Below are 21,792 nucleotides of genomic sequence, written 5' to 3'. Positions count from 1 at the left end.
CTTCAACCAAACCTGGGACAACCTATAGGGGTAACTATGACCCCTACCATAGCCAATAGAATACATATGTTCCTGACCAGGAACAGGAAGTTCAAGTGTAAAGCCCAAGAGAAGGTATAAATATCCCTCACTTTCAACTCCATGAGGTCATCTACCTAGAATCACATGTGCTTGGTGGTTCTGCTTCACCATTAAACCATCTTTCCAATCAGCTTCCATGTTTCCACTGTCTTTCTCCCAGCTTGGAACTGAACCAGATGGATATTTCTTCCAACAGCAAACGTATTTGTTTTTGATCTTCCCAGCATTTCTCTTGTGTCTGAGAAAGGCAAACTTCACTCTGAACTAGAACAACCTTGAACCTTGATGGGGAACCTATGGCGCAGGTGGCACGCGGAGCCCTCTCTGTGGGCATGCGAGCCATCACCCCAGTTCAGTTCCACCGTGCATACGTGTGCGCCTCCCGCCAGCCAGCTGGTTTTTGGGCCTCTGCTGCGCATGAGCGGGGGGGGCACATATGGGAGATATGCATGCATGTACGGGAGGGCAGGGGTCATGCATGTATGAGCAGGAGGCATGTGGTGGTAGAGTCATACGTGCATGCGTGGCGGGCGGGGGAAGCATGGGAGATTGCATGTGCATGCACATGGGGCCAGGCCCATGCAGGGAGGTCGTCTGCACATGCGTGGGACAGCAGGGTCCACGGGGGGGGGGTCGCGCACACATTGCATTATGGGGTGTGTGTGCATGCACTTTTGGCACGCAACAAAAAAAAAAGTTAGCCATCACTGACCTAGAACTAAGGAGAAGTTTCCTGACAGTGGAACCGGTTTCCTCCAGAAGCTGTGGGTGCTCTATCACTGGAGGCATTTAAGAGGATATTTTCTGGAAATTGGGAAGTTACCTAGAAGAAGTGCTCCCTTGCTGCTTAAAGGCTTAGCCAAGGAGCAGGTGCTGAGCACGAAGGAGGAACCATCTCCACATTGTTCAATGGAAGCTCTGAGGCATGCTAGGAAATAAAAATGGAAGCAACACATCTACAGCATTCAGAGTTTCCACTTTTGCTTGGTCAGCAACCCCCCAAAAACAGGAAGCCATGCTTAAAATAGGTGACAGGTGTGTATTGCAGCTGCAGAGAGATTCCTGCTTCATGGCAATATTGTACCAGAGGTGGGTTGATCCCAGTTTAGATCGGATCAGGCGAACCGGTAGTAGCAGAGGCGGGAGGCTCTGCCCGTGAGCGCACCCGAACCGGTAGTAAAAAAAATGACAACCCACCACTGTACTGTACCATCCTCTCCGTTACAGGTTGCCCTCAATTAGAGACCCTAATTGGGACTGGAAACTCCATGGCTAAGTGACACAGTCGTAAAACAAAATACTCACAAGACCATGTGGATTTGCAATGGCAATTCTGGCAGTTCCAGTTCCAGTCTTTAAGTGCATGGGGCACAGTCGTTAAGTGCCAGGTAATGACCGTGACTTGTGATTTCCTGTAGGCTTCCCCACTGACTTTGCTTGTCAGAAGCTGGCAGTGAGGTCACAAATGGCAATCACATGGGATGCTGAATCTGTCGTAAACACGATTTAGCCACCAAGTGCCCAAATGGCAATCACCGTGTGACTATGGTGACACTGAGATGGTCACAACTTTGAGGGCCAACTGTAAGTCTTTTTGTTCAGCACCATCATCACTTCAAATGGTCACAGAAGGAATGGCAACTACATGTATTAGGCTGATAACATTTTCAAAGATGGTATCAACTTCACAAGGGATCGGGCCTGTCGCAGCCATCTTTCTGTTCCTCAGGTTGCCGCACAATATAGGAGGGGGGAGAGGCTGGAATGCAGACCAGGCAAAACAATCTACTATCCCGTGGGAACCAAGGTCAACCCAACAGGTGCTGGCCAGAGACAGGAAGAGGCTGCCAATGAGACACCAGAACACCAAATTGGACAATGTGACATGTGACAATGAGGGAGGGAATTATCCATTATACCGAAAGCACGGGAAATAGCCAGAGGTGGTTTTGTTTTCAATCGTGCCGAAATGAGTCACTCAATAAAACAGTTCTTTGAGAAAGTAAGAAGGCTCAGAGTTGCTGAATTGGTGGGTTCATTAGTTGGAACCTTGACAGACGGGTTTAATGCCCATCTTTAGAAGAAAGCTAAAATTGTATTTAACAACAGCCACTTCAACAGCTGACTGGCAGGAGGAAATTCCCAGGTGCAGTGAGAGGGGGACTTACATGCATCATACAGTTTCCCCCCTACATATTCAGTGTTAGTCTCCCTGTAAATTGGGCCTGACAATGGACTGCCCCAAATTTGAGTGCATCTTGACCCCCACCCCCAATGTGTTCTGGCTGCATCCTCGCCTCTCATCTCTCAAGGTTCCATTCTCGTTTTTTCCTGGTTTCTGATCTGAAGCTGCTGTTCCGACCCAGGCTTCCCACGAGCATGAAGCAACTCCTTGTCCTGAAAAAAAATCATTTTAATAATTGACTGTGAATTCTGCCCATTCACATCCAGTAAAGTCTTTCAAGGGAGGATTTACAGTCACAGACCTTATCTGGCTTGGAGAGCTGCCAGGCCGATATCTGCAAAACTTGGCAAGGAGTCTCAGAGGGTCACGAACCAATTAAGCGAACTAATTGCCTCCTGCAAACTCCACTCCCCTTTCTCTCCTCTTTTATTTCCTCTGGGAGGGGCCATTCATCATTCACCTGTGGCTTTACTCCCAAATTGACCCCTGTTCTTTAGCTGTTCCCTTCAGCTGGCAATTCTGCACATGCGCACACCTGGAACAGGCTCCAGCTGTTCATCTGCCTCACTGATATCTGACTCCGAAGGCAGCTGATAACTGGCATACGGCTCTGTCCCCCTCTCTGCCTCTGACACAGAGCCCTCATCAGACCCTTCCCCAGACTCCAGGACTGGCCCATGTTCCTCCCCAACCTCCTCCCTGTCCGAATCTGCTGCCAGCTCTGCTGGCTGCTGGCGGGCCATAACAGCCGCTCACCTCCAAAGAACCAATTCATATTTTAGGAAACTTGTTTGCAAAGATGTGACCAAACCCCAAAATGTTAAGTTCAGCCCCTTAACAATGGCTGACACTTCTCTGTGCTGACTTTTCAGGAGGTTGAGTAACTGGGCCTTTCCCACCCAGCACTTCCGTTTCTTTCCTCCCACCCTTCACAGATTTTTTTAAAGAAGGAACTTTTACTGCTTCCCTTTTTTTCCTCCCTTCACAAGCAATGCCAACAGCGCAAGAGAGCAAAGCTGACAAGACCTCTGGAAGACTTCAAGGTATGGTGTGAGCAGCGTTGGGGTGGGTGGATAAATAACTCCCATGTATCTTGTGGACTAGTGCCTTGAAAAGCCTTCCTCAGGTAGCAGCTGGAATAAACTACTGGGGGCAGAATGGGAGTGCAGTTACTGTACAATAGAAGAGGATGGGAAAGCAAAGCAACAGAACGGGTGGGTTGCGGTTTTAAAAGTTACACCGGATTAGATTCAACTCCGCTCTCAACCTTTCAAGCTTAATTAAAGGTGACTTAGGGTCCTTCACCATCTCTCAGATCAACCTGCTGTAATTGGTAGGATTGTTATGAAGTTAAAACTATCACGATCACCTTGAGGTCTTAGAAGAAAAGTAGGATATAAAGTTGATTGCATATGTGTATAAATCATCTCTCAACCATCCAGTCTGCATTGTGGACTCCTTGACTCTATTTTCCCATAAAGAAGCTTCAACTTTATTTCCGCAACAAGGAAGGTTTGATGAGAGAAGTAGCCAGTGAGTTTCCATGGCTGAGGATGAGTTGAAGGGGTGTCTTCCTAGTCTGAGTTTAGATATTACGCACATTCCAGGCAGCTTATTTAATTAATTCCTCCCTCCTTTCCCCCTTCCCCCATATTATCCTTCAACAAACTTTGGGAGGTAGCATGTCTTACAGAAGTATTAACTGACACTAGTCAACTGTGATAGTTGTGGCTTAATAGGAACTTGGATCTTTCCGGTTTTGGTCTAACGGTTAGACTCGAGAATGGGACTGTTCGCCCCCAGGGTTCCACCCCCAGGCATTAACCTCTACCATTTCTCCTCCGCTGAAAGGACCCTAGCTGTTCAGCCTGGGCAATGGGACCCAGCCTCTTCAGTCCCAGGCCCTTTGTCACGGGCCATTTGGCGAAATACTGCTCACCCCAGCCTTTTGGGCTCAGGAGCCAGTTCACCACCACCCAATTGGAGGAAGGGAAGGGAGAAAGAGAGAGAGGGAGGGAGAAAGTGTTACGTGTCGAGTTTCTTCAGGGGGGGGTAGGGTTGCCAACCCTGGAGGCGAACAAGGGGTGGTGAAGGGTACTAGTGAGGTGAACAGTCCTAGACCCTTAAACTCCATCCCCTTGATCATTAACCCTTTCCATTCTGTTTCTGAAGGCACAAATGCTTCTGTAAACAAAATAAAGTTGCTCATTAGTAAATGGTTCACAGTGAAGGAGAGGCCAATGTATGTCTTTTGGACATGACTATAGAGGTGAGCAGGGATGGCTTTGTCAGTAGTAAAATTGTTAGTGAAACAGGAATGAAGAAAAGTGTGAGAAACACTCTCCAGATTGCCCTGCCTTGACTTTCTTTGGTATAAGATGGAGAGGTGACTTTCAAGATTCTACTATTATGATCTAGATTAGTAAAGTTTTAGTAAGAGAGAGTCAAGTGGAGTAGTTCTGGCTAAGATGCAAAGCCAGCTGGCTGACTTTGGGCCAGTCCCTCTCTCTCTCAGCCCCAGGAAGGAAGCAATAGTAAACTATTTTCAAGAATATGCCCAGATAATTGCCAGGAATCAAGACTGACTTGAGGGTGCAAATTTCATTTCAAAGTTCTAGTATTTGTTTCCTGACATTAATAGCAAAATGGAGTTTTTGTATTCAACAGCAACTGACTTTCCCTTTATGGCTTTTATTGGCCTCCTAAAGACATCTGATTGGCTTTCATTGGAATCTGAGGGCTGGGCTTAATGACTTGATCTAGATCTTTTTTCGAGCATGTTAGCTATGTAGATCCACCTCAGGGGTGGGCTTCAAAAATTGCAGCAACGGGTTCACTGCTCTGTTGCTGGGTGGGCATGGTCTAGTCACCCTCCTGCACCACGGGGGGCAGGGTTCACCCTTCCCAGGCTCCGGAGGCTTTCCTTGAGCCTCTGGGAGGGCAAAAACTGCTTCCCCTGGGCTCCAGAGGCCCTCCGGAGGCCGGAAACAGGCCCATTTCCAGATTTCCCAAACCTCCAGTAGGTCCATTTCCCCCCTCCCCGAGCCTCTGTGTAGGCCCTGCACTTATCTGGCATGATGAATGGGAGAGTCCTGGGAGGAGTGGGATGGGGTGGGCGTGGCCAGCCAGGGGTGACATTTGGGGGTTTGCCAAACTGGGCAGAATGCTAGCTAGAGGATCGCCTGAATCCGTGCAAATCCTCCCACCCCTGATCCACCTTATTCCCAGGCAATCTATCTTTGAACGCCAATCATGTGCCAGACCATTTTTGGAAACGCACGAAAATGTGATTAATCGACCTTTGGTCTCATTCAGTTGGTCAGTCTTTACTTAGCCACTGTGTGGTTCCCCATATTCCATTTTCTTAAATCATGAATTTTTAGCACTCCAAATCTTACAGATGTGATATAAAAATCTAAATTTGTATTTCTGCCAAGAAATGGCCACATAAAGGTGGAATAAGCCTCTTCCTATTCTGCCCATAATAATGTCAGGGTTCCAAATAGCATCCAAAAGTGGAGGAGGAGCCAATGTCCCTACGGTACGGATGTGCGGTCTCGATGCTCTGAGACTGCAGCCGATACTTTTGACCACGTCTTGCTGATATCAGGGATAACGCAAGTCTCTGATTGATACAAGAGAAGGACTTCAAGTTGGCGACAAAAGACAGCCTGCAGGCTGATGAAGTGGGGACGGCTAAGGAACGGAAGGAAACAGAAAGAGAAAGTGTGAACATCTGGGGAATCCTTTCTGTTTTGAAAAAGAACCCTGCTCAAATAGCATCCAAAGGTAAATCAGAGTCCAAGGCAAAGGATTCCTCAAAGTTCCAATTTATTAAGAGAGCCATGATGGCACATCTGGGAATCCTTTGCTATTTGGAACCCTGACAAATAGCGCTACCCACTGCATTTTTCACCACATAGAAATAATGATGATAATCTATGGAAAAGCAGCTTCAGCTGGAAAAGGCTTAGAAAAGCTTCCTCATTGCAACCAATTGTGCCATGTGAATACAGTTACAGGATCTCTTGTACACTTGGCTTAATTGTTGTAAGAATCCTTATAACATAATGAAAAAATAAAATAATGAAAATTGAGAAGGGCTCCTTGGCTGCCAAATCAAAACCATGATACAGAATGATCTAGCCTTTTTGCCATGTTATTGTTGAGGTTGGAAAGACATTTAGAAGGATTTAGATGCAAATTCATTTTTAATTTTTTTAAAACCAAAGCATGAAGTGACATTCAGATATCATTCAAAATGTGTATACTGTTTTTTATAAATATTGTGGCACTCTTTTCTTTAAAAAAAGTGAAAATTCATATAGTATAACCCGAAAAAGCATTATATTGGGAAATTCTTTTGTATGGGGTTGTGGGGAGGGAAATCTGCAAAAATTAGGCAAAATTGCAAAACTAACATACATACATTTTGAGATGCTGGGCAAAAAAACCCAACATTGGGGTGCTGACTTTTGTAAAAGACCATCAGGTTTAGCAGAATTGCATAAATGAGAGAAAAAGAGAGGAAATTAGGACAGCAGTTTTGTAAATCACGGGAATTAGGATGGATTAGAATTGACAGATTCACCCATTTGCCAGATACATGCCTCCAATTTGCCTTTATGCACTGTAGGATGTGGAGACTTCTGGCCACTCTGCTGTTTTTCCCCCTTGGATGCCTCGTGGATGGTGCATGTCCCAGGACCGTTTTTAACCACTTCAATGAGACACCGTGCCTGAATTTGAGTATCCAGAACCCTTATCCCAAAGTTAATTTCACTATGTGGAAACAAGTGAAAGAGTTGGATCTATCCAACAACAACATCCCAGAGTTATCAGAATTGGAGTCTCCAAAAAAGCTGGAATCGTTGTTTCTTCACAATAACAAACTAAAGAAACTTCCTTCTGACTTCTTTGACAAAACTCCCAAGCTGAAGGTCCTGCATTTGGAGAAGAACCAACTTGGCTCTCTATCCATTGAAGTGTCCTATCACTGCCTGCAAAAGCTCCGCGTGGACTGTCACTGCATGGTGGCCTCTGGCATTTTGGATTATTGCCACCACTGCTCAAACCAAAGCACCCAATGCCAGTGCTTCACTTCTGGAAGACTGGATAATGTAACGGATTACCACAAGAATTCCTGCTTTGCTGGCACTGCTAGCACTCGGTATGGTCTCTATGTTGGCATCATCGTACCAATTTTGATTCTGCTCCTGTTGGCCATCCTGGCTTTCTTAGTAATCCGGAGGAAGAAAGGGGCCACCATCAACCAAGAAAAACGACCTTCCAGCGCATCTGAAGGCACTTCTGGACAATCGAGGTACATCAGCCGCTTACCTCAGCCCCGGGAGACATGCCAGGACGCGGAGTTCCAAAAAAACTATGAGAACGTCCTGAATGAACAATCCAAGGGCAAAGCGGGCAAAATGAAAAGCGGGCATGGCAACCACCCGAATCGGAAGCAGGCCAAAGCCAAAAGGTGAGCAACCGGGAGGCAACATGTCTTGGGAAAGCATATTACGTCAGCATGAAACAAAAAAAAAAACCCTCATTGCTTTGCTTGGTGCTTGCAAAGGGATGCCCCCCCAACTAGGTGGGTGGAGGGTCATCATGGCCCATTTGGGGCCAGGTTTTAAGAGTTTTAAAGAGTGAAGTGGGTGCCTTAAGCAGCTTCAATGTATTTACTCTATTCTGGCTTGGCCAGACTGTATCTAGAATATTGTGTCCAGGTTTAGCCCCAAATTTTAGAAAGGACGCTGACAAACTATATATATATATAGTGTGACATTAGGCAGTTATATTACCCACTAGCCACAATATATATATTGTGACATTAGGCAGTTATATTACTCACTAAGCCACAAATGTAACAAGGCAACATAAAAAAATGGCTTTCTGCCTGCATGGCTCCCAGAGTGAGCCGATACACAGAAAAAGGAAGCAGTATGCTCCCTCCCTTATTTGGGCATACCAGGGGTTGTGACACAATACATACCTATTTCCCTGGCTTAGCTGAAAAAGGAGGAGAGCCTGTGGCTTAATGGCTAATATAACTGCCTAATATGTAATATTAGGTTCAATTCCCGGTAAGGGTATGGCTAGCTGATGAGAGCTAAATAGCTTGAAAAAGATCTATACTAGTCTCCCTTTATTTATTTATCAGCATAATTGCAATATATATATATATATATATATACCCAAAACCCAGCCTAAAGATGGCGAGTGAGACCTCGCTGAAACATTGCCAAGACAATCTCAATCTTACACGGGAAAAGACCTGAATAAAACAAGACCAGCATACCTACACCCGTGAAAATCTACGAAGTGTGTGTGTGTGTGTGTGTGTGTGTGTGTGTGTATATATATATATATATATACTTAAAGTCACAACCCCTGGTATGCCCAAGTATGGGAGGAAGGTCACACTTCCACTCTCTGTCATTAGGCTCGTCACAAGAGTCCATCCAGACAGAAACCCAATATTTTTTACTGTTGCCTTTTTTGTTACATTTGTTATATTTATGCTTTAAGTATATATATATATATATATATATATATATATATATATATATATATATATATATATATATATATATATATATATATATATATATATATATATAAATATATATATATATATAGAAATATATAGAAATATATAGAAATATATAGAAATATATAGAAATAGAGGGATAGAATCAAGATCATGTGAAGTGTTAATACCACTTTATAATGCCTTGGTAAGGCCACACTTGGAATCCTGCATTCAGTTGCCACGTTGTAGAAAAGATGTGGAAACTCTGGAAAGAGTGCAGAGAAGAGCAACAAAGATGATTAGGGGACTGGAGACTAAAACATATGAAGAACAGGGTGTGTCTAGTTTAATGAAAAGAAGGACCAGGGAGACATGATAGCAGTCTTCCAATATCTCAGGGGTTGCCACAAAGAAGAGGGAGTCAAACTATTCTCCAAGGCACCTGAGGGTAGAACAAGAAGCAATGGGTGGAAATTAATCAAGGAGAGAAGCAACTTAGAACTGAGGAGAAATTTCCTGTTAGAACAATTAATCAGTGGAACAACTTGCCTCCAGAAATTGTGAATGCCCCAACACTGGAAGTCTTTAAGAAGATGTTGGATAGCCATTTGTCTGAAACAGTATAGGGTTTCCTGCCTAGACAGGGGGTTGGACTAGAAGATGTATATATGTATACACACACACACACACACACACACACACACACACACACACACACACACACACTATAGCATAGGTTGTCCTCAATTTATGACCACAACTGAACCCAAAATTTATGTTGCTAAGTGAGAAATTTATTAAGTGCATTTTGCTCCATTTTACAATTTTTCTTGCCCCAGTTATTAAGTGGATCATTACAGTTGTTAAATTAGCAATACTGTTGTTAAGTGAATTTGGCTTTCCCATTGATTTTGCTTGTCCGAAGGTCACAAAAGGTGATCACAGGACCCCGGGACACTGCAACCTTCATAAATGTGAACTAGTTGTCAAACACCCGAATGTAAATACACATGTCCATGGGGATGCTGCAATGGTCATAAGTGTGGGAAAATGGTCATAAATCATTTTTCCGAGTTCTGTTGTAACTTCAAACAGTCACTAAATGAATTGTTATAAGTCGAGGACTACCTGTATAATACAATATATAATATAGGAACTATTGCTAAAAAAATCACATAATAATGTTTAAAATGTAGTCTTATGGGCCGCATTAATAGCTGTCCAGGGCTGAGCGTTGGACACACCTGGTTTAGAGGCGTCAGGTGGTTATTCAGGAGGAGTATAGGGTGCCTTTACCTTCTATGTTTTTATAGGTATGCATTTGTTTGATGCTTGTTAGCTGCCCAGACATATTTGACTAAGATGAGAAGCCATATATATTTGCAAAATAAATAAATTGGTCCAGGATGCTGTGGGAATAGATTCTTGCACCACGGAGAGGATTGAATTATACGGTCTCCGAGATCACACTCAATCCTTACCTTCTAACCCCCAAAACAAAGAAGCTGCCAAATTCTTCAAACAATTCTGGAACTGTTTGAATACTTTCAGTATCCCTTCTGCACCTATTAGGCTCTCAAACAGGGGTGTCAAACTCAAGACCCGCGGACCATATCTGGCCCACGGGAGCTGCTTAGATCTGACCCGTGGGGCCACCCTGGGAATAGCGGAGGGCTGGAAGGCGGTGCTTCCGCCAGTGAAAATGGAGCTCACGCGGCCTTCCCAGGCTCTGTTTTCACTGGAAAGAAGGCACTGTTGCTTTTTGCCGGCAGAGGGTTAAAAACAAAAGAGAAGGAGAAATGTTTCCCCTTTTGTATTTGAGCATCCAAGAAGGGACAGGAAGGGAAAGAGGAAAGACAAAGAAAAAGACAGAAAGATGGGAAGAGATGAAGAAAGGAAGGAAGGAAGGAAGGAAGGAAGGAAGGAAGGAAGGAAGGAAGGAAGGAAGGAAGGAGATTATAATGAGGGGGAGAGGGTCTGAGGGAAGTCCTCCTTAGCACTTGGCCACCACATGTGCCCCTGACACGAATGACATCAAGCTGCCCCACTTCCCCCAGGTCGAACACAGCCCTTATGTGGCCCTCAATGAAATTGAGTTCGATACTCCTGTTCTAAAACAATAGATGTTCTTTTAGAAGGGTGAGAATGCATTTCATCTCACAAAGCAATATATACCCAATTTAAACAGGACAATTACATTTTTAGGAGCAAAATAAGTTAGAGACTTTTAAACCAATGGGTTTTTTTTTTTTAATCTTGGCCATATTAAGACGTGTGGACTTCAACTCCCAGAATTCCCCAGCTAGCTTAAAGCTGCCAAAATTGAAAAGCTCTGCGTTAAACCTATCGGTCTCCCCTCCTAAACAAACGTAAAGACCTAAAACACCCCTAGTGACCCCTTCTTAAGAGTCAAATGCATGCAACTTTGTTTTCACAGCTCATTCCAGTTGTATAGAAGAAATAAAAGGGGACTTCTATAGCAGCCTATTGGTCCAATCAGCTGCCCCCAGAATGTTAAAAAAAAATTAAAAGAAAAATAAAAGACTCTATTAAAAGCAGCATCAGTTCCTTGTCTGTCAGAGAACTGGAATTGAACTTTTTTGTTATGTTCTGAGCAGTGGTAGGTTTCAAAAATTGTTATAACTTCTTCAGTAGGTGCGGCCTGTTTTGTGAGAGTGGCTTGCTGGCCATGTGATTGGGCGGGAGCTGCCTGCTGGTCATGTGACCAGGTGGGAGTGGCTTGCCAGCCATGTGACTGGGTGGGCGTGGCCAACTTGTAAAATGTGGTGAAACTCACTTAACAACGCTCTTGCTTAGCAAACAAAATGTTGGCCTGGCATTTGAAGCAAGCGAGTCTTAAAGCTGTCAAGTTACAAGACCCTTGCTCCCCTAACCCTTTAGAAAAAAACAAAACCCCAGGGGTGTTCAAACTTGACAGCTTTAAGACTTGTGGACTTCAACTCCCAGAATTCCTCCTCCAGTCATGTTGGCTCAGGAACTCTGGCATTGAAGCACGCAAGTCTTAAAGCTGTCAAGTCACAAGACCCTTGCACCCCTAACCTTTTAGGAAAAAAACCCCAGGGGTGTTCAAACTTGACAGCTTTAAGATTTGTGGACTTCAACTCCCAGAATTCCTCCTCTCGCTCTTCATCTTGATGATGTGCGGACAGGCGGGGGGAGGGAGCTGGAACCGGCTCTAAACTGTACGGTAGATTTGTGGAACCTCTTCTACAGAAGAGGTTAGAACTGGCAGGAACCCAGGAACTGGTTCTGAGTGATCCAGAGCGACGCCCTTTTGGTCATATAATCTGCAGCTATCTACGATTCTGGGTCATATACAACTGTTGCTTGACTTGTGCGTTGCAACTTCAGCATAAACGAAGGCCCAATTCTGGTTTGAAATTTGTAAACAGCATGAGGAATAAAAGGATGTGGGGCGGGTGGGTTTGTTTTATTTTAAATTGCTTTTCATCAAGGCGTATCTTGAAGTATCCTTTTAACCTGAACTTCCCCCTTTCTGAATTCCTGTTTACATAAGGGAAGTTTGAATTTTCATTTCAGAAATAGATTGTGCATATTACAGTTTGTTCCATTTTTTCAGTTAATTTGCAATTCCGTTTTTCCTAATATTCCCTATGGGTACATAGATAAAACACTACAAAAAGGGGGTGGTAATTTGATGATACATATAACTGCATCATCATTTTTTTGTGTGTGTTTTGCATCTTATTGATGCACAAATAATGGTAAAGATGCAGATACAGATAGTCCTCATTTTATGGCCCCCACAATTGAGGTCTTTTATGTTTTGGATTGTTGGAAGAAATGTCCATCTGGGTTCAGTTCCAAGTGGGGGGTGGGGGAAAGACACTGGAAACATGGTGGCTGCTTGGAAAGATAGTTTTAATGGTGGACAGGACCACATGCTTCAAGATCTTGGAAAAAAAAGGAAGAGATGCTGAGAGTGCCTCGGTTTTATGCCCTCTCTGGGATTTTGAATTTGAGCTTGTTATTCTGATTGGTTGTCAGACTCCCATGTGGCCACGCAGGGCCAACTCTGTAAGTTGTCCTGAGTCCCAAGCTTGGTTGACTCTTGCTATGTGATGATGTAATGAAAGGGCTTTGGGATTCTTATTATGGCTCTGCCTGAAGGAGGTAGATCTTTGTTATGTAGAATAGACTGGCTCAGGCCCATTGACAAAGGTGGTGGTGGAGGGTTGAGTTTCTGCCTCCCTTTTAGGGGAAATATTCTGCCCTTTTAATATTTCCTAAAATATTTCATTTTTCTAGGGCGGGGGGGGGGTAACTTCCTACAGGATGTGAATCCTAATCAGATCCAGTTAGTTTGTCCTGTGGCAGTGGGTTGTGGGATTTGTAATCCAAAATATCTGAAAGATATATTGGCCGATAACCCCATCTAACTGGCTTTCACGTAGTCTTCTCTAATCCAAAAGCCTCCTTCCTCTTCTGGTTGAGAGATTGGCCAATTTCCCCAAATTTCCAAATATCCGTAAACATAATCTGAATGAGATTAATTAAGAGATACAGCAAGGCAAAAGAGGATGTATAAACACATCTTGGGTTTTGTTTTTTTCCTTCTCTGGGTTTGTATAACCTTCAGTGAGGTCAATCAAATTAAAAACGGAAGTCAAAATGAAGAGCCCAATAAAAGGTAAAAATAAAAGGACAGATGGTAGAACAACCGGCTTAAGGATGGAGGAACTGAAAGAGAAATTCATCTGTAGCTTCTGCTAGAATAGGAGGGAAGGAGCAAGGACAAGGTTTGGAAATGCATCCTCCTTCAGGGGTGGTTTCACACAACACATTACATTCTCAAACTGAATTGCTTTAACACCAGACTGCAGGGGTCTCCAACCTTGGCAACTTTAAACCTGGTGGACTTCAACTCCCAGAATTCCACAGCCAGCTTTGCTGGCTGGGGAATTCTGCGAGTTGAAGTCCGCCAGGCTTAAAGCTGCCAAGGTTGGAGACCCCTGCCATATGCAACCCTGTAGCATGTTTTGCCCAAAGAAGTATGTCATATTATGGCTAAACATGATGGGTTTGTTCACGTTACACCTTAGGATTGCTTGGGTCCTGGCAGATCACTCAGTTTATAGACCCACAAACTACCAAATGCCCCATTTTAGTCTAAATGTAGGATGTTGTATGAACCCAGTCAATGTCCCAATTTACTTCAGTCTTCTTAGGGCTTCTGGGAAATGTAGTTCAGCAACAGCTGGCAGGCCTCTAATTTTCCTCTCCTACTAAAGAATATAGAAATGCTTCAACTTAACAGCCACAGTAACGAAAGCCCTGTTTTCCTCGGTCTACCCTGCAGGATGAACAAGAGAATGAAATCCCAGAAGAAGGGTGGGGGGGAATTGCGGATATGGTCTTGGACTGAGGATAGAGATGGAAAGGACCTTTGCTGCCGAGGTGGCGCAGTGGTTAGGGTGCAGTACTGCAGGCCACTTCAGCTGACTGTTATCTGCAGTTCAGCGGTTCTAATCTCACCGGCTCAAGGTTGACTCAGCCTTCCATCCTTCCGAGGTGGGTGAAATGAGGACCCAGACTGTGGGGGCAATATGCTGACTCTGTAAACCACTTAGAGAGGGCTGAAAGCCCTATGAAGCGGTATATAAGTCTAACTGCTATTGCTATTGCTTCTGCCATTTAGGTCGCTTTGCATTTTCCCAATAAAACGTTATAACTATCACAATATCAACAGTTATGTATAATGTTAGATAAACACACTATTCCTAAGAGAGGGATGCAGTGGCTCAGTGGCTAAAACGCTGAGCTTGTCGATCAGAAAGGTCGGCAGGTTGGTGGTTCGAATTCTTAGCGCCGCGTAAGGGAGTGAGCTCCCGTTGCTTCTCCCAGCTTCTGCTAACCTGGCAGTTCGAAAGCATGCAGAGTATAGTCTTTATTGTTATTGTACAAAATAAATACAACGAAATTGGTTAAAATGTAAAAAATGCATGTAGAAAAAATAGAGACCACCTTTGGTGGGAAGGTAACAGTGTTCTGGCTGCCTTCGGTGATTATTCATGCTGGCCACATGACCACGGAGACATCTTCAGACAGCGCTGGCTCTTCAGTTTTGAAATGGAGATGAGCACCACCCCCTAGAGTCGGGAACAATTAGCACATATGTACGAGGGGAACCTTTTTATCTATTCCTAAGAAGGTTGTAGGTACATAGATGGACAGCTCGATAGAACTATGGGGCATGTGACTTTCTAAGTGATTACAAGCAATTTAGAGAGGAATGCAATCTTTTATTTTTAAAGGCTGATCAGGATACATAGGCAAAACATCCATTACTTGTACAAGTTTGTGATGGGCTGCTGTACAAACTTGAAATTTCTGGGGATCCATAGATTAAAATGTAATTATTGAAGTAAATGTAATAAGCAAAGTCCATTACATCTAATAACCCAAGTTCATTACATCTCAAAGACTCACATAAGGGTGTATTGATTTATGGACACACCCTAACTGCAATGAAGTCATTTGTTCTATAAATGGCCGAATTGCACAATTTCATGAATCGTTTTAGAGACTTGTGGCAATGCAATGTTTGAGAATTTCTGGGGAAGTTAAATTAAGATGGTAGTCCCAACACACATTAAAAAGGGGAAGGCTTTGATTGTCCAGTTGTGGTCACCTTGTAGACGACAGTATTTGACACACACACACATAGATACATACCATATATTTGGAGTATAAGAGGCACCAAGATTTTGAAGAGGCAAATTTTTAAAAAAAGGTTTTGCACTGCAGGCCTTCGCAAAAACGGGCCCGTTTTTGGATTTCTGGAATCTCTGGTAGGCCCATTCCTCCCCCTCCCCAAGCCTCCCTGTGGGCCCTGCACATACCTAGCATGATGAATGTGGCCAGCCAGGAGTGGCATTTGGGGATTTGCCGAACTGGGCAGAATCCTAGCTAGAGGATCTCCCGAACCCATGCAAACCCCCAGCAGCCCACCCCTGCTACAGACGCACAGACAGACACACAAACATCCTTGGACATATTTGGGTTGTAAGGATCAGTGGAAGTTCTAAGCAAAGTGGCTGTGTGATGCCATTTATTTCTAAAATAAAGAGATCCATCTGGAAGGAGCCCTCTTGAAGTTGTGCTGCATATCTTCCACCCTTTCCCTAGAAGTCCACATTCTTAGCAGGCTGAAAGAAAATTTATTTTCAATGTTTCCTAAGATGGGGGTAGGGATGGGAGAGGAGAATTTCCTTTAAGATACCCAAGTTTGTAGTATCTTTTTTTTTTTAATTTGGTTTGTGTGTTTGGCCTCCCTGTTGACTGCAACCTAATTTCTCCAGGGTTTCCATTAAATCTCGAAAAACAACAAGAGGAGGGACCCCCTTCCTTTGAGGCTACTCTAAGTATAAACAGCCAGCGAGCTTTAGAGAGATGGAAATGTGTGTGTGTGAGAGAGGAAACTACAACTTCAACAGTAAAGCCTTCCACAACTGCCAACAATCAAGTCAGCTCAAAAATATGTCAAGACAAAGTTGATAAACTCAAACTAAGTTGCCAGGTTCCCTGAGAAAAAGATAGCATTTACTGCAGGGGAAGACCACTTGTAACATTGTACCGCACATTACAGGAAGTCCTCGACTTATGACTGCAGATGAGACCTGAAATTTTGTCGCTAAGTTACGTGGTTGTTAAGTGAGTTAGCACAAGTCCATGCCCAGTTTTATGACCTTCGTTGTCACAGTCATTAAGTGAATCCTGCTTTCCCCACTGACTTTGTTTTGTTGGAAGCTGTTTGGGAAGCTTGTGAATTGCAATTGTGTGACCCCGGGTGACTACGGGAATGCTGAAACCATTGTTAAGTGCAAGGGCTGGTCATAAGTTACAGATAGGGGTATTCAAACTTGACAGCTTTAAGATTTGTGGACTTCAACTCCCAGAATTCCTCCTCTCGCTCTTCATCTTGATGATGTGCGGACGGGCTGGGGGAGAGAGCGGGAACCGATTCTAAACGGCACTGTAGATTTGTGGAACCTCTTCTATAGAAGAGGTTAGAACTGGCAGGAACCCACCCCTGGCCCGGACGATCAGGTGGGTCCGCCTGCCCGCCCCTGCGCTTTACTTATCCATATCCTCTCAGCTGATTCACGTGGCAGACCAGATTGCCACGCCTCAGCTGTGTTACTCCCCAGAAGTAACATGGAAGGTAAGTTTTGTTAAAACTGCGCACGTGTGTGGAGCACATGTGATCACGCGAAGCACGCCATCACTGAACTGGTTGTTAAACCAGCAGGATCCCACTACTGTCTGTAACAGTAACAGAGTTGGAAGGGACCTTGGAAGTCATCTAGTCCAACCCCCTTGCTCTCACAGGAGACCTATACTGTTTCTGATAAACAACTACCCAGTCTCTTCTTAAAAGCCTCCAGTGATGGGGCACCCACCACTTCTGGAGGCAAGCTGTCCCACTGGTTTATTGTTCTAACCATTAGGAATTTTCTCCTTAGTCCTAGGCTGCTTCTCTCCTTGGTTAGTTTCCATCCATTGTTTCTTGTCTTGCTTTCTGGTGCTTTGAAGAATAGGTTGTTCCCATCTTCCTTGGGGCAGCCCTTCAAGTATTGGAAGACGGATACCATGTCACCCCTGGTCCTTCTTTCCACTAGAGTAGGCATACCCAGTTCCTGCAATCGTGCTTCGTATGTTTTAGCTTCTAGGCCCCTAATCATTTTTGTTGCCCTCCTCTGAACTGTTTCCAGAATCTCGATTGACCCAAGTCTGACAATTTGACCTGGCTGCAGCTCTTCCTCCTGTCTCCCAGGGTTCTTCTCACAGCCCATTACAGTTAGAAATGCCCACTGCAAACATTCGCTTTGCAAAAGCTTTTTTTAAGAGTCATTGAGCTGTGCCAGCATCCACTGGTTATGTGTTTCTCAGTTTTTTCTCTTAACTAATTTCCGGTTGGGCAATCTGTCCCCCCCCCTTCTCTTCCTACCCCACCCCCCCCTTTCTCGCTCTCTGCTTTGAGTAATAGCCAGGAAAAGGAATGGAGAAAGTCCCCAGTGAAGCACTACGCCTTGTTCCCAGCAGCAACTTCCAGGGCAGAAATGTGCTTCTTCAATTGTGCTTAAAATAGTCCACCACAAGAGAATTTTCAAGCTCCTCTTTTCAACCCTGAATCATTAGGGCCAGCTTCCCCAATCAATATAATGGGTGGCCATTACAGGTAATCCTCAGTTTACCATCAAAATTGAGCCCAAAATGTTTGTGGCTAAGCAAGATAGGTGTGAAGTGAGCTTTGCCCCGTTTTGCAAATCTTCCCCATCTTTCCTGCCGCCGCCGCTAAGTGAATCACTGTGGTTGTTAAATGAATAGCACAGTTGTTAAATGAAACTGGCTTCCCTGTTGACTTTGCTTATCAGAAGGTCACAATATGGGGTCACGTAACCCCAGGACACTGCAACCGTCCGTCATAAGTATAAAACCAGTTGCCAGCAGTCCGAATTTTGATTGTGTGACCATGGGAGTGCTCAAATGGTTGTAAGTGTGAAAGACTAATCATAATGTGATCGTGATGGGAGTAGCCCGCTCCACTTGTTTCAGTGGAAAGAGCCTATTTCGGCCAAATAATTTTGGCTGCATTGGTCCAGGAGAAAACCTTTGGCTGTGCTACTTCACCTGGGACCTCAACAGAGGACTGCTACATTGGGGGTAGCCAACCAGGTAGAGAAGATCTCCAGGCTGCCCAACATCTTGGTTTTTAACTTTTCTATTCAAATTTTTTCTAATTTTATTTATTTATTTAGTATTTGTTTGTTTCTTGAGCCACCCATTTCAGCAAAACGACTCTGGGTGGCTCTTAATTGTATTACAATTAAAAGCATCTTAAAGCAATAAAAACAGTAAAAAAACATTTAAAACAGTGAAAACATTAAAACTTGTAATTTGAAAAATATACAAAGCAAGGCGTCTGGCCTGTTAATGATATAGCCAGGAGGTGGGGCCCGTGGTGCATGTAACGCCCCAGATTTGGGTGCACAGCCAAAAAATTTAAAGCTTTATGGAAAAGCTTTACATTTTTATTATATCATAAGCCACTGAAAGTCGCTGTGTCAGTGACATAGCCAGTTAGAAATTTAATAAATAATAATTGTTGCAAATCCTGAAACACCTATTCAAATACAGGCAGAAACCAAGAAATCCATCTACACGTAAAGAAATAATTAGCTTTCTACGAACACCATAATGCTTTCTGAACATATGTCTCTCCCCATTATTTTTAAATGAGGGTGAAGCACCTTTCCACTTTTTGGGAAGTGTGTGAAGCACCTCTCCATGATGAATTGCAGATGGCAAGCCTCAAAATGGGATAAAAATGCATTTCTTGTCGTTAGCAGAGGAAGGAGGATAATTTGGAAAATAATTAGTCCTGCAGGGAGCTTAAAGGTGAGATAAGTTGGAATATACTGTATATCTTCCAAGCTTATGGGTAGACTCCATCAAAAAGACCTCTAGCTAGTGATAGATGATAGATAGATAGATAGATAGATAGATAGATAGATAGATAGATAGATAGATAGATAGATAGATAGATAGATAGATGATAGATAGATATAGATGATAGATAGATAGATGGATGGATGGATGGATGGATGGATGGATGGATGGATGGATGGATGGATAGATAGATAGATAGATGATAGATAGATGATAGATAGATATAGATGATAGATAGATAGATGGATGGATAGATGGATGGATGGATAGATAGATAGATAGATAGATAGATAGATGATAGATAAATAGATAGATAGATAGATAGATAGATAGATAGATAGATAGATAGATGATAGATAGATAGATGATAGATAGATATAGATGATAGATAGATGGATGGATGGATGGATGGATGGATGGATGGATGGATGGATAGATAGATAGATGATAGATATAGATGATAGATAGATGGATGGATGGATGGATGGATGGATGGATGGATGGATAGATAGATAGATAGATAGATAGATAGATAGATAGATAGATAGATAGATAGATAGATAGATAGCACTTAGACTATATAGCACTTCATAGTGCTTGACAGCCCCATCTAAACAGTTTACAGAGTCAGCCTATTGCTCCCAACAATCAGGGCAGTGGTGGGTTCCTACCAGTTCAGACTGGTTCGGCTGAACTGGTAGTGATTTAGCAGCCTGGGTTGCTGGAACCAGCAGCAACCCAGGCCTGCCACGCCCCTGAACTGGTCTCCAGGCTGCCATCTTGCTTTTCCTTTCTATGCATGTACAGAACAATTTTTATTCTCCTGCGCATGAGCAAACCAGCAGTAGTGCCTGCCAGAACCCGCCCCTGAATCAAGGTCCTCATTTTACCAACCTCAGGATGGAAGGCTGAGTCAACCTTAAGCCAGTGAGATTCAAACTGTCAAACTGCAGACAGCGAGCAGTCAACAGAAGTAGCCTGCAGTACTGCATTCTAACCACTGCACTATCACAGCTTGTGTGTGTGTCTCTCTGTGTGTGTGTACTGTACATTCAAATTTTCTTTAATTTTAAATATTAATGGCTTCACGGAGAGCTTCATTTTCTTGGCCATTCTGGTGTTGTTGTTTTTAAACATTACTCACTAATTTGAATGTAAAGAAGCTAATTTCTCTATATCATGAGTCATTTGATCTAGGGCCAATGTTTTTCAACGAGCTGGCTGGGGAATTCTAGGGGTTGAAGCCCACTCATCTCAAAAGTTCTACACTGCTCTAAAGACTCCTTACTTCATAATGTGATTTAACATCTCTTTGTATTATGTTTGTAATATTAATTGCAGTTTTTATTCTATGTCTAGCCTGTGCTTAGTTACAGGTGCATAATGAATAAATTTGCTATACTAACAGCTCCTTTAAAAGCCCTCAAAATGGTCCCCAAAGGAAAATAAACCATTTAAAAGAATAATACATACTGTATTGGATCAAAAATGATAGGAGGATCAAAATGATTCCATAGGGAGGAGAGGCATGATAATGATCTCTTTTCTTTGGGGGATTTTGGGCCCTCAGGTCTCCATCGGAAGGTGAGAACGAAGGTTCTTCTGAAGGCCATCAGCCCGTCTATGCCAATACTCAGGAATTATATTACAACTATGGTGGGCAGCCTGTCCCGGAAGCAGTAGATGATGTCTACATTATTCCAGACCAGTGATACCTTGGCTCCATCAACATTGCTGTGACCAAGGATGACCCAAAACATCTCCTGGGCCTTTCCTGTTGCAATGCCCGTTCTTCAGAACACCATATCCCAACTCATTTGGCCCCAACTTGCTGGCATTTTGTAAATCACGGAAGAGCTAGGTATGACCTACAGATTGGGTGAAGAAGACCATCACTGTGGCTTTCTTTAGCATGGTTATGGTGATGTGGTGGAATGGATTGTCTTCAGGCACCATTATGTTATCTTCTACTTGTTGTTTACCTTGATATTCATTAGATTTGTTTTGTTGATTTGGATTACCGTATTTCTAAGAGTATAAGATGCTCTGACGTATACGACACACCTAGCTTTTGGGGAGGAAGACAATGGGAAAAAATCTGCCTCTGCCTCCCAGCAATTTGCCTCCTTGCAACAAACAGCAAACAGTACAGACGATGTACACTGTTTTGTGGTGTTACATTTCAGAATATACTTGTAAGATGCTGTTAAAATTGATGTGGCTTTCTGGAAGTACAGTTATTCTCTGCTATTTAAAAGAAGGTACAATAGCACTGGGCCTCTTCAGATCAAGCATTTATTTTAAAAAGCTCTTCATTTTTTAAGTTGTCTAGAACAATAATAAAGCAGTCTTTAAAAAATAAGTCTAATAATTTGAACATTCTACAGGCATTTATAGTTATTGACTTACCTCCTTTCAGCAAACAGCCTGATTAGCATAAGGGGAAAAAAACTGCCTCTGCTTCCCAGCAATTTGCCTGGTGCAGCAAACAGCA

General features: G+C 43.5%; 1 protein-coding gene across 1 annotated transcript; it reads left to right on the top strand.

Moving 5' to 3' along the window:
- Nucleotides 1-3,234: 3,234 nt before the first annotated feature.
- Nucleotides 3,235-21,403, top strand: LRRC25 (leucine rich repeat containing 25). The gene is made up of 3 exons (XM_032238994.1): nt 3,235-3,309; nt 6,903-7,748; nt 20,869-21,403. Exons 2-3 carry the CDS (start codon nt 6,904-6,906, stop codon nt 21,008-21,010), a joined length of 987 nt encoding a protein of 328 aa, XP_032094885.1. The 5' UTR covers nt 3,235-3,309; nt 6,903; the 3' UTR covers nt 21,011-21,403.
- Nucleotides 21,404-21,792: the final 389 nt, after the last annotated feature.

This window comes from Thamnophis elegans, chromosome 1, assembly GCF_009769535.1.
Source record: "Thamnophis elegans isolate rThaEle1 chromosome 1, rThaEle1.pri, whole genome shotgun sequence".
In the NCBI taxonomy this organism is placed as follows: domain Eukaryota; kingdom Metazoa; phylum Chordata; class Lepidosauria; order Squamata; family Colubridae; genus Thamnophis; species Thamnophis elegans.
The sequence above is the reverse complement of the archived record's forward strand: the minus strand, read 5'-3'. Positions and strand labels throughout refer to the sequence as shown.

Bases quoted from the DNA above. Each gene is read 5' to 3' on its own strand.
- LRRC25 (XM_032238994.1), top strand. From the start codon at position 6,904: ATGTGGAGACTTCTGGCCACTCTGCTGTTTTTCCCCCTTGGATGCCTC. The intron at 7,749-20,868 runs GTGAGCAACCGG...TTGGGCCCTCAG, and splicing joins AAGCAGGCCAAAGCCAAAAG to GTCTCCATCGGAAGGTGAGA.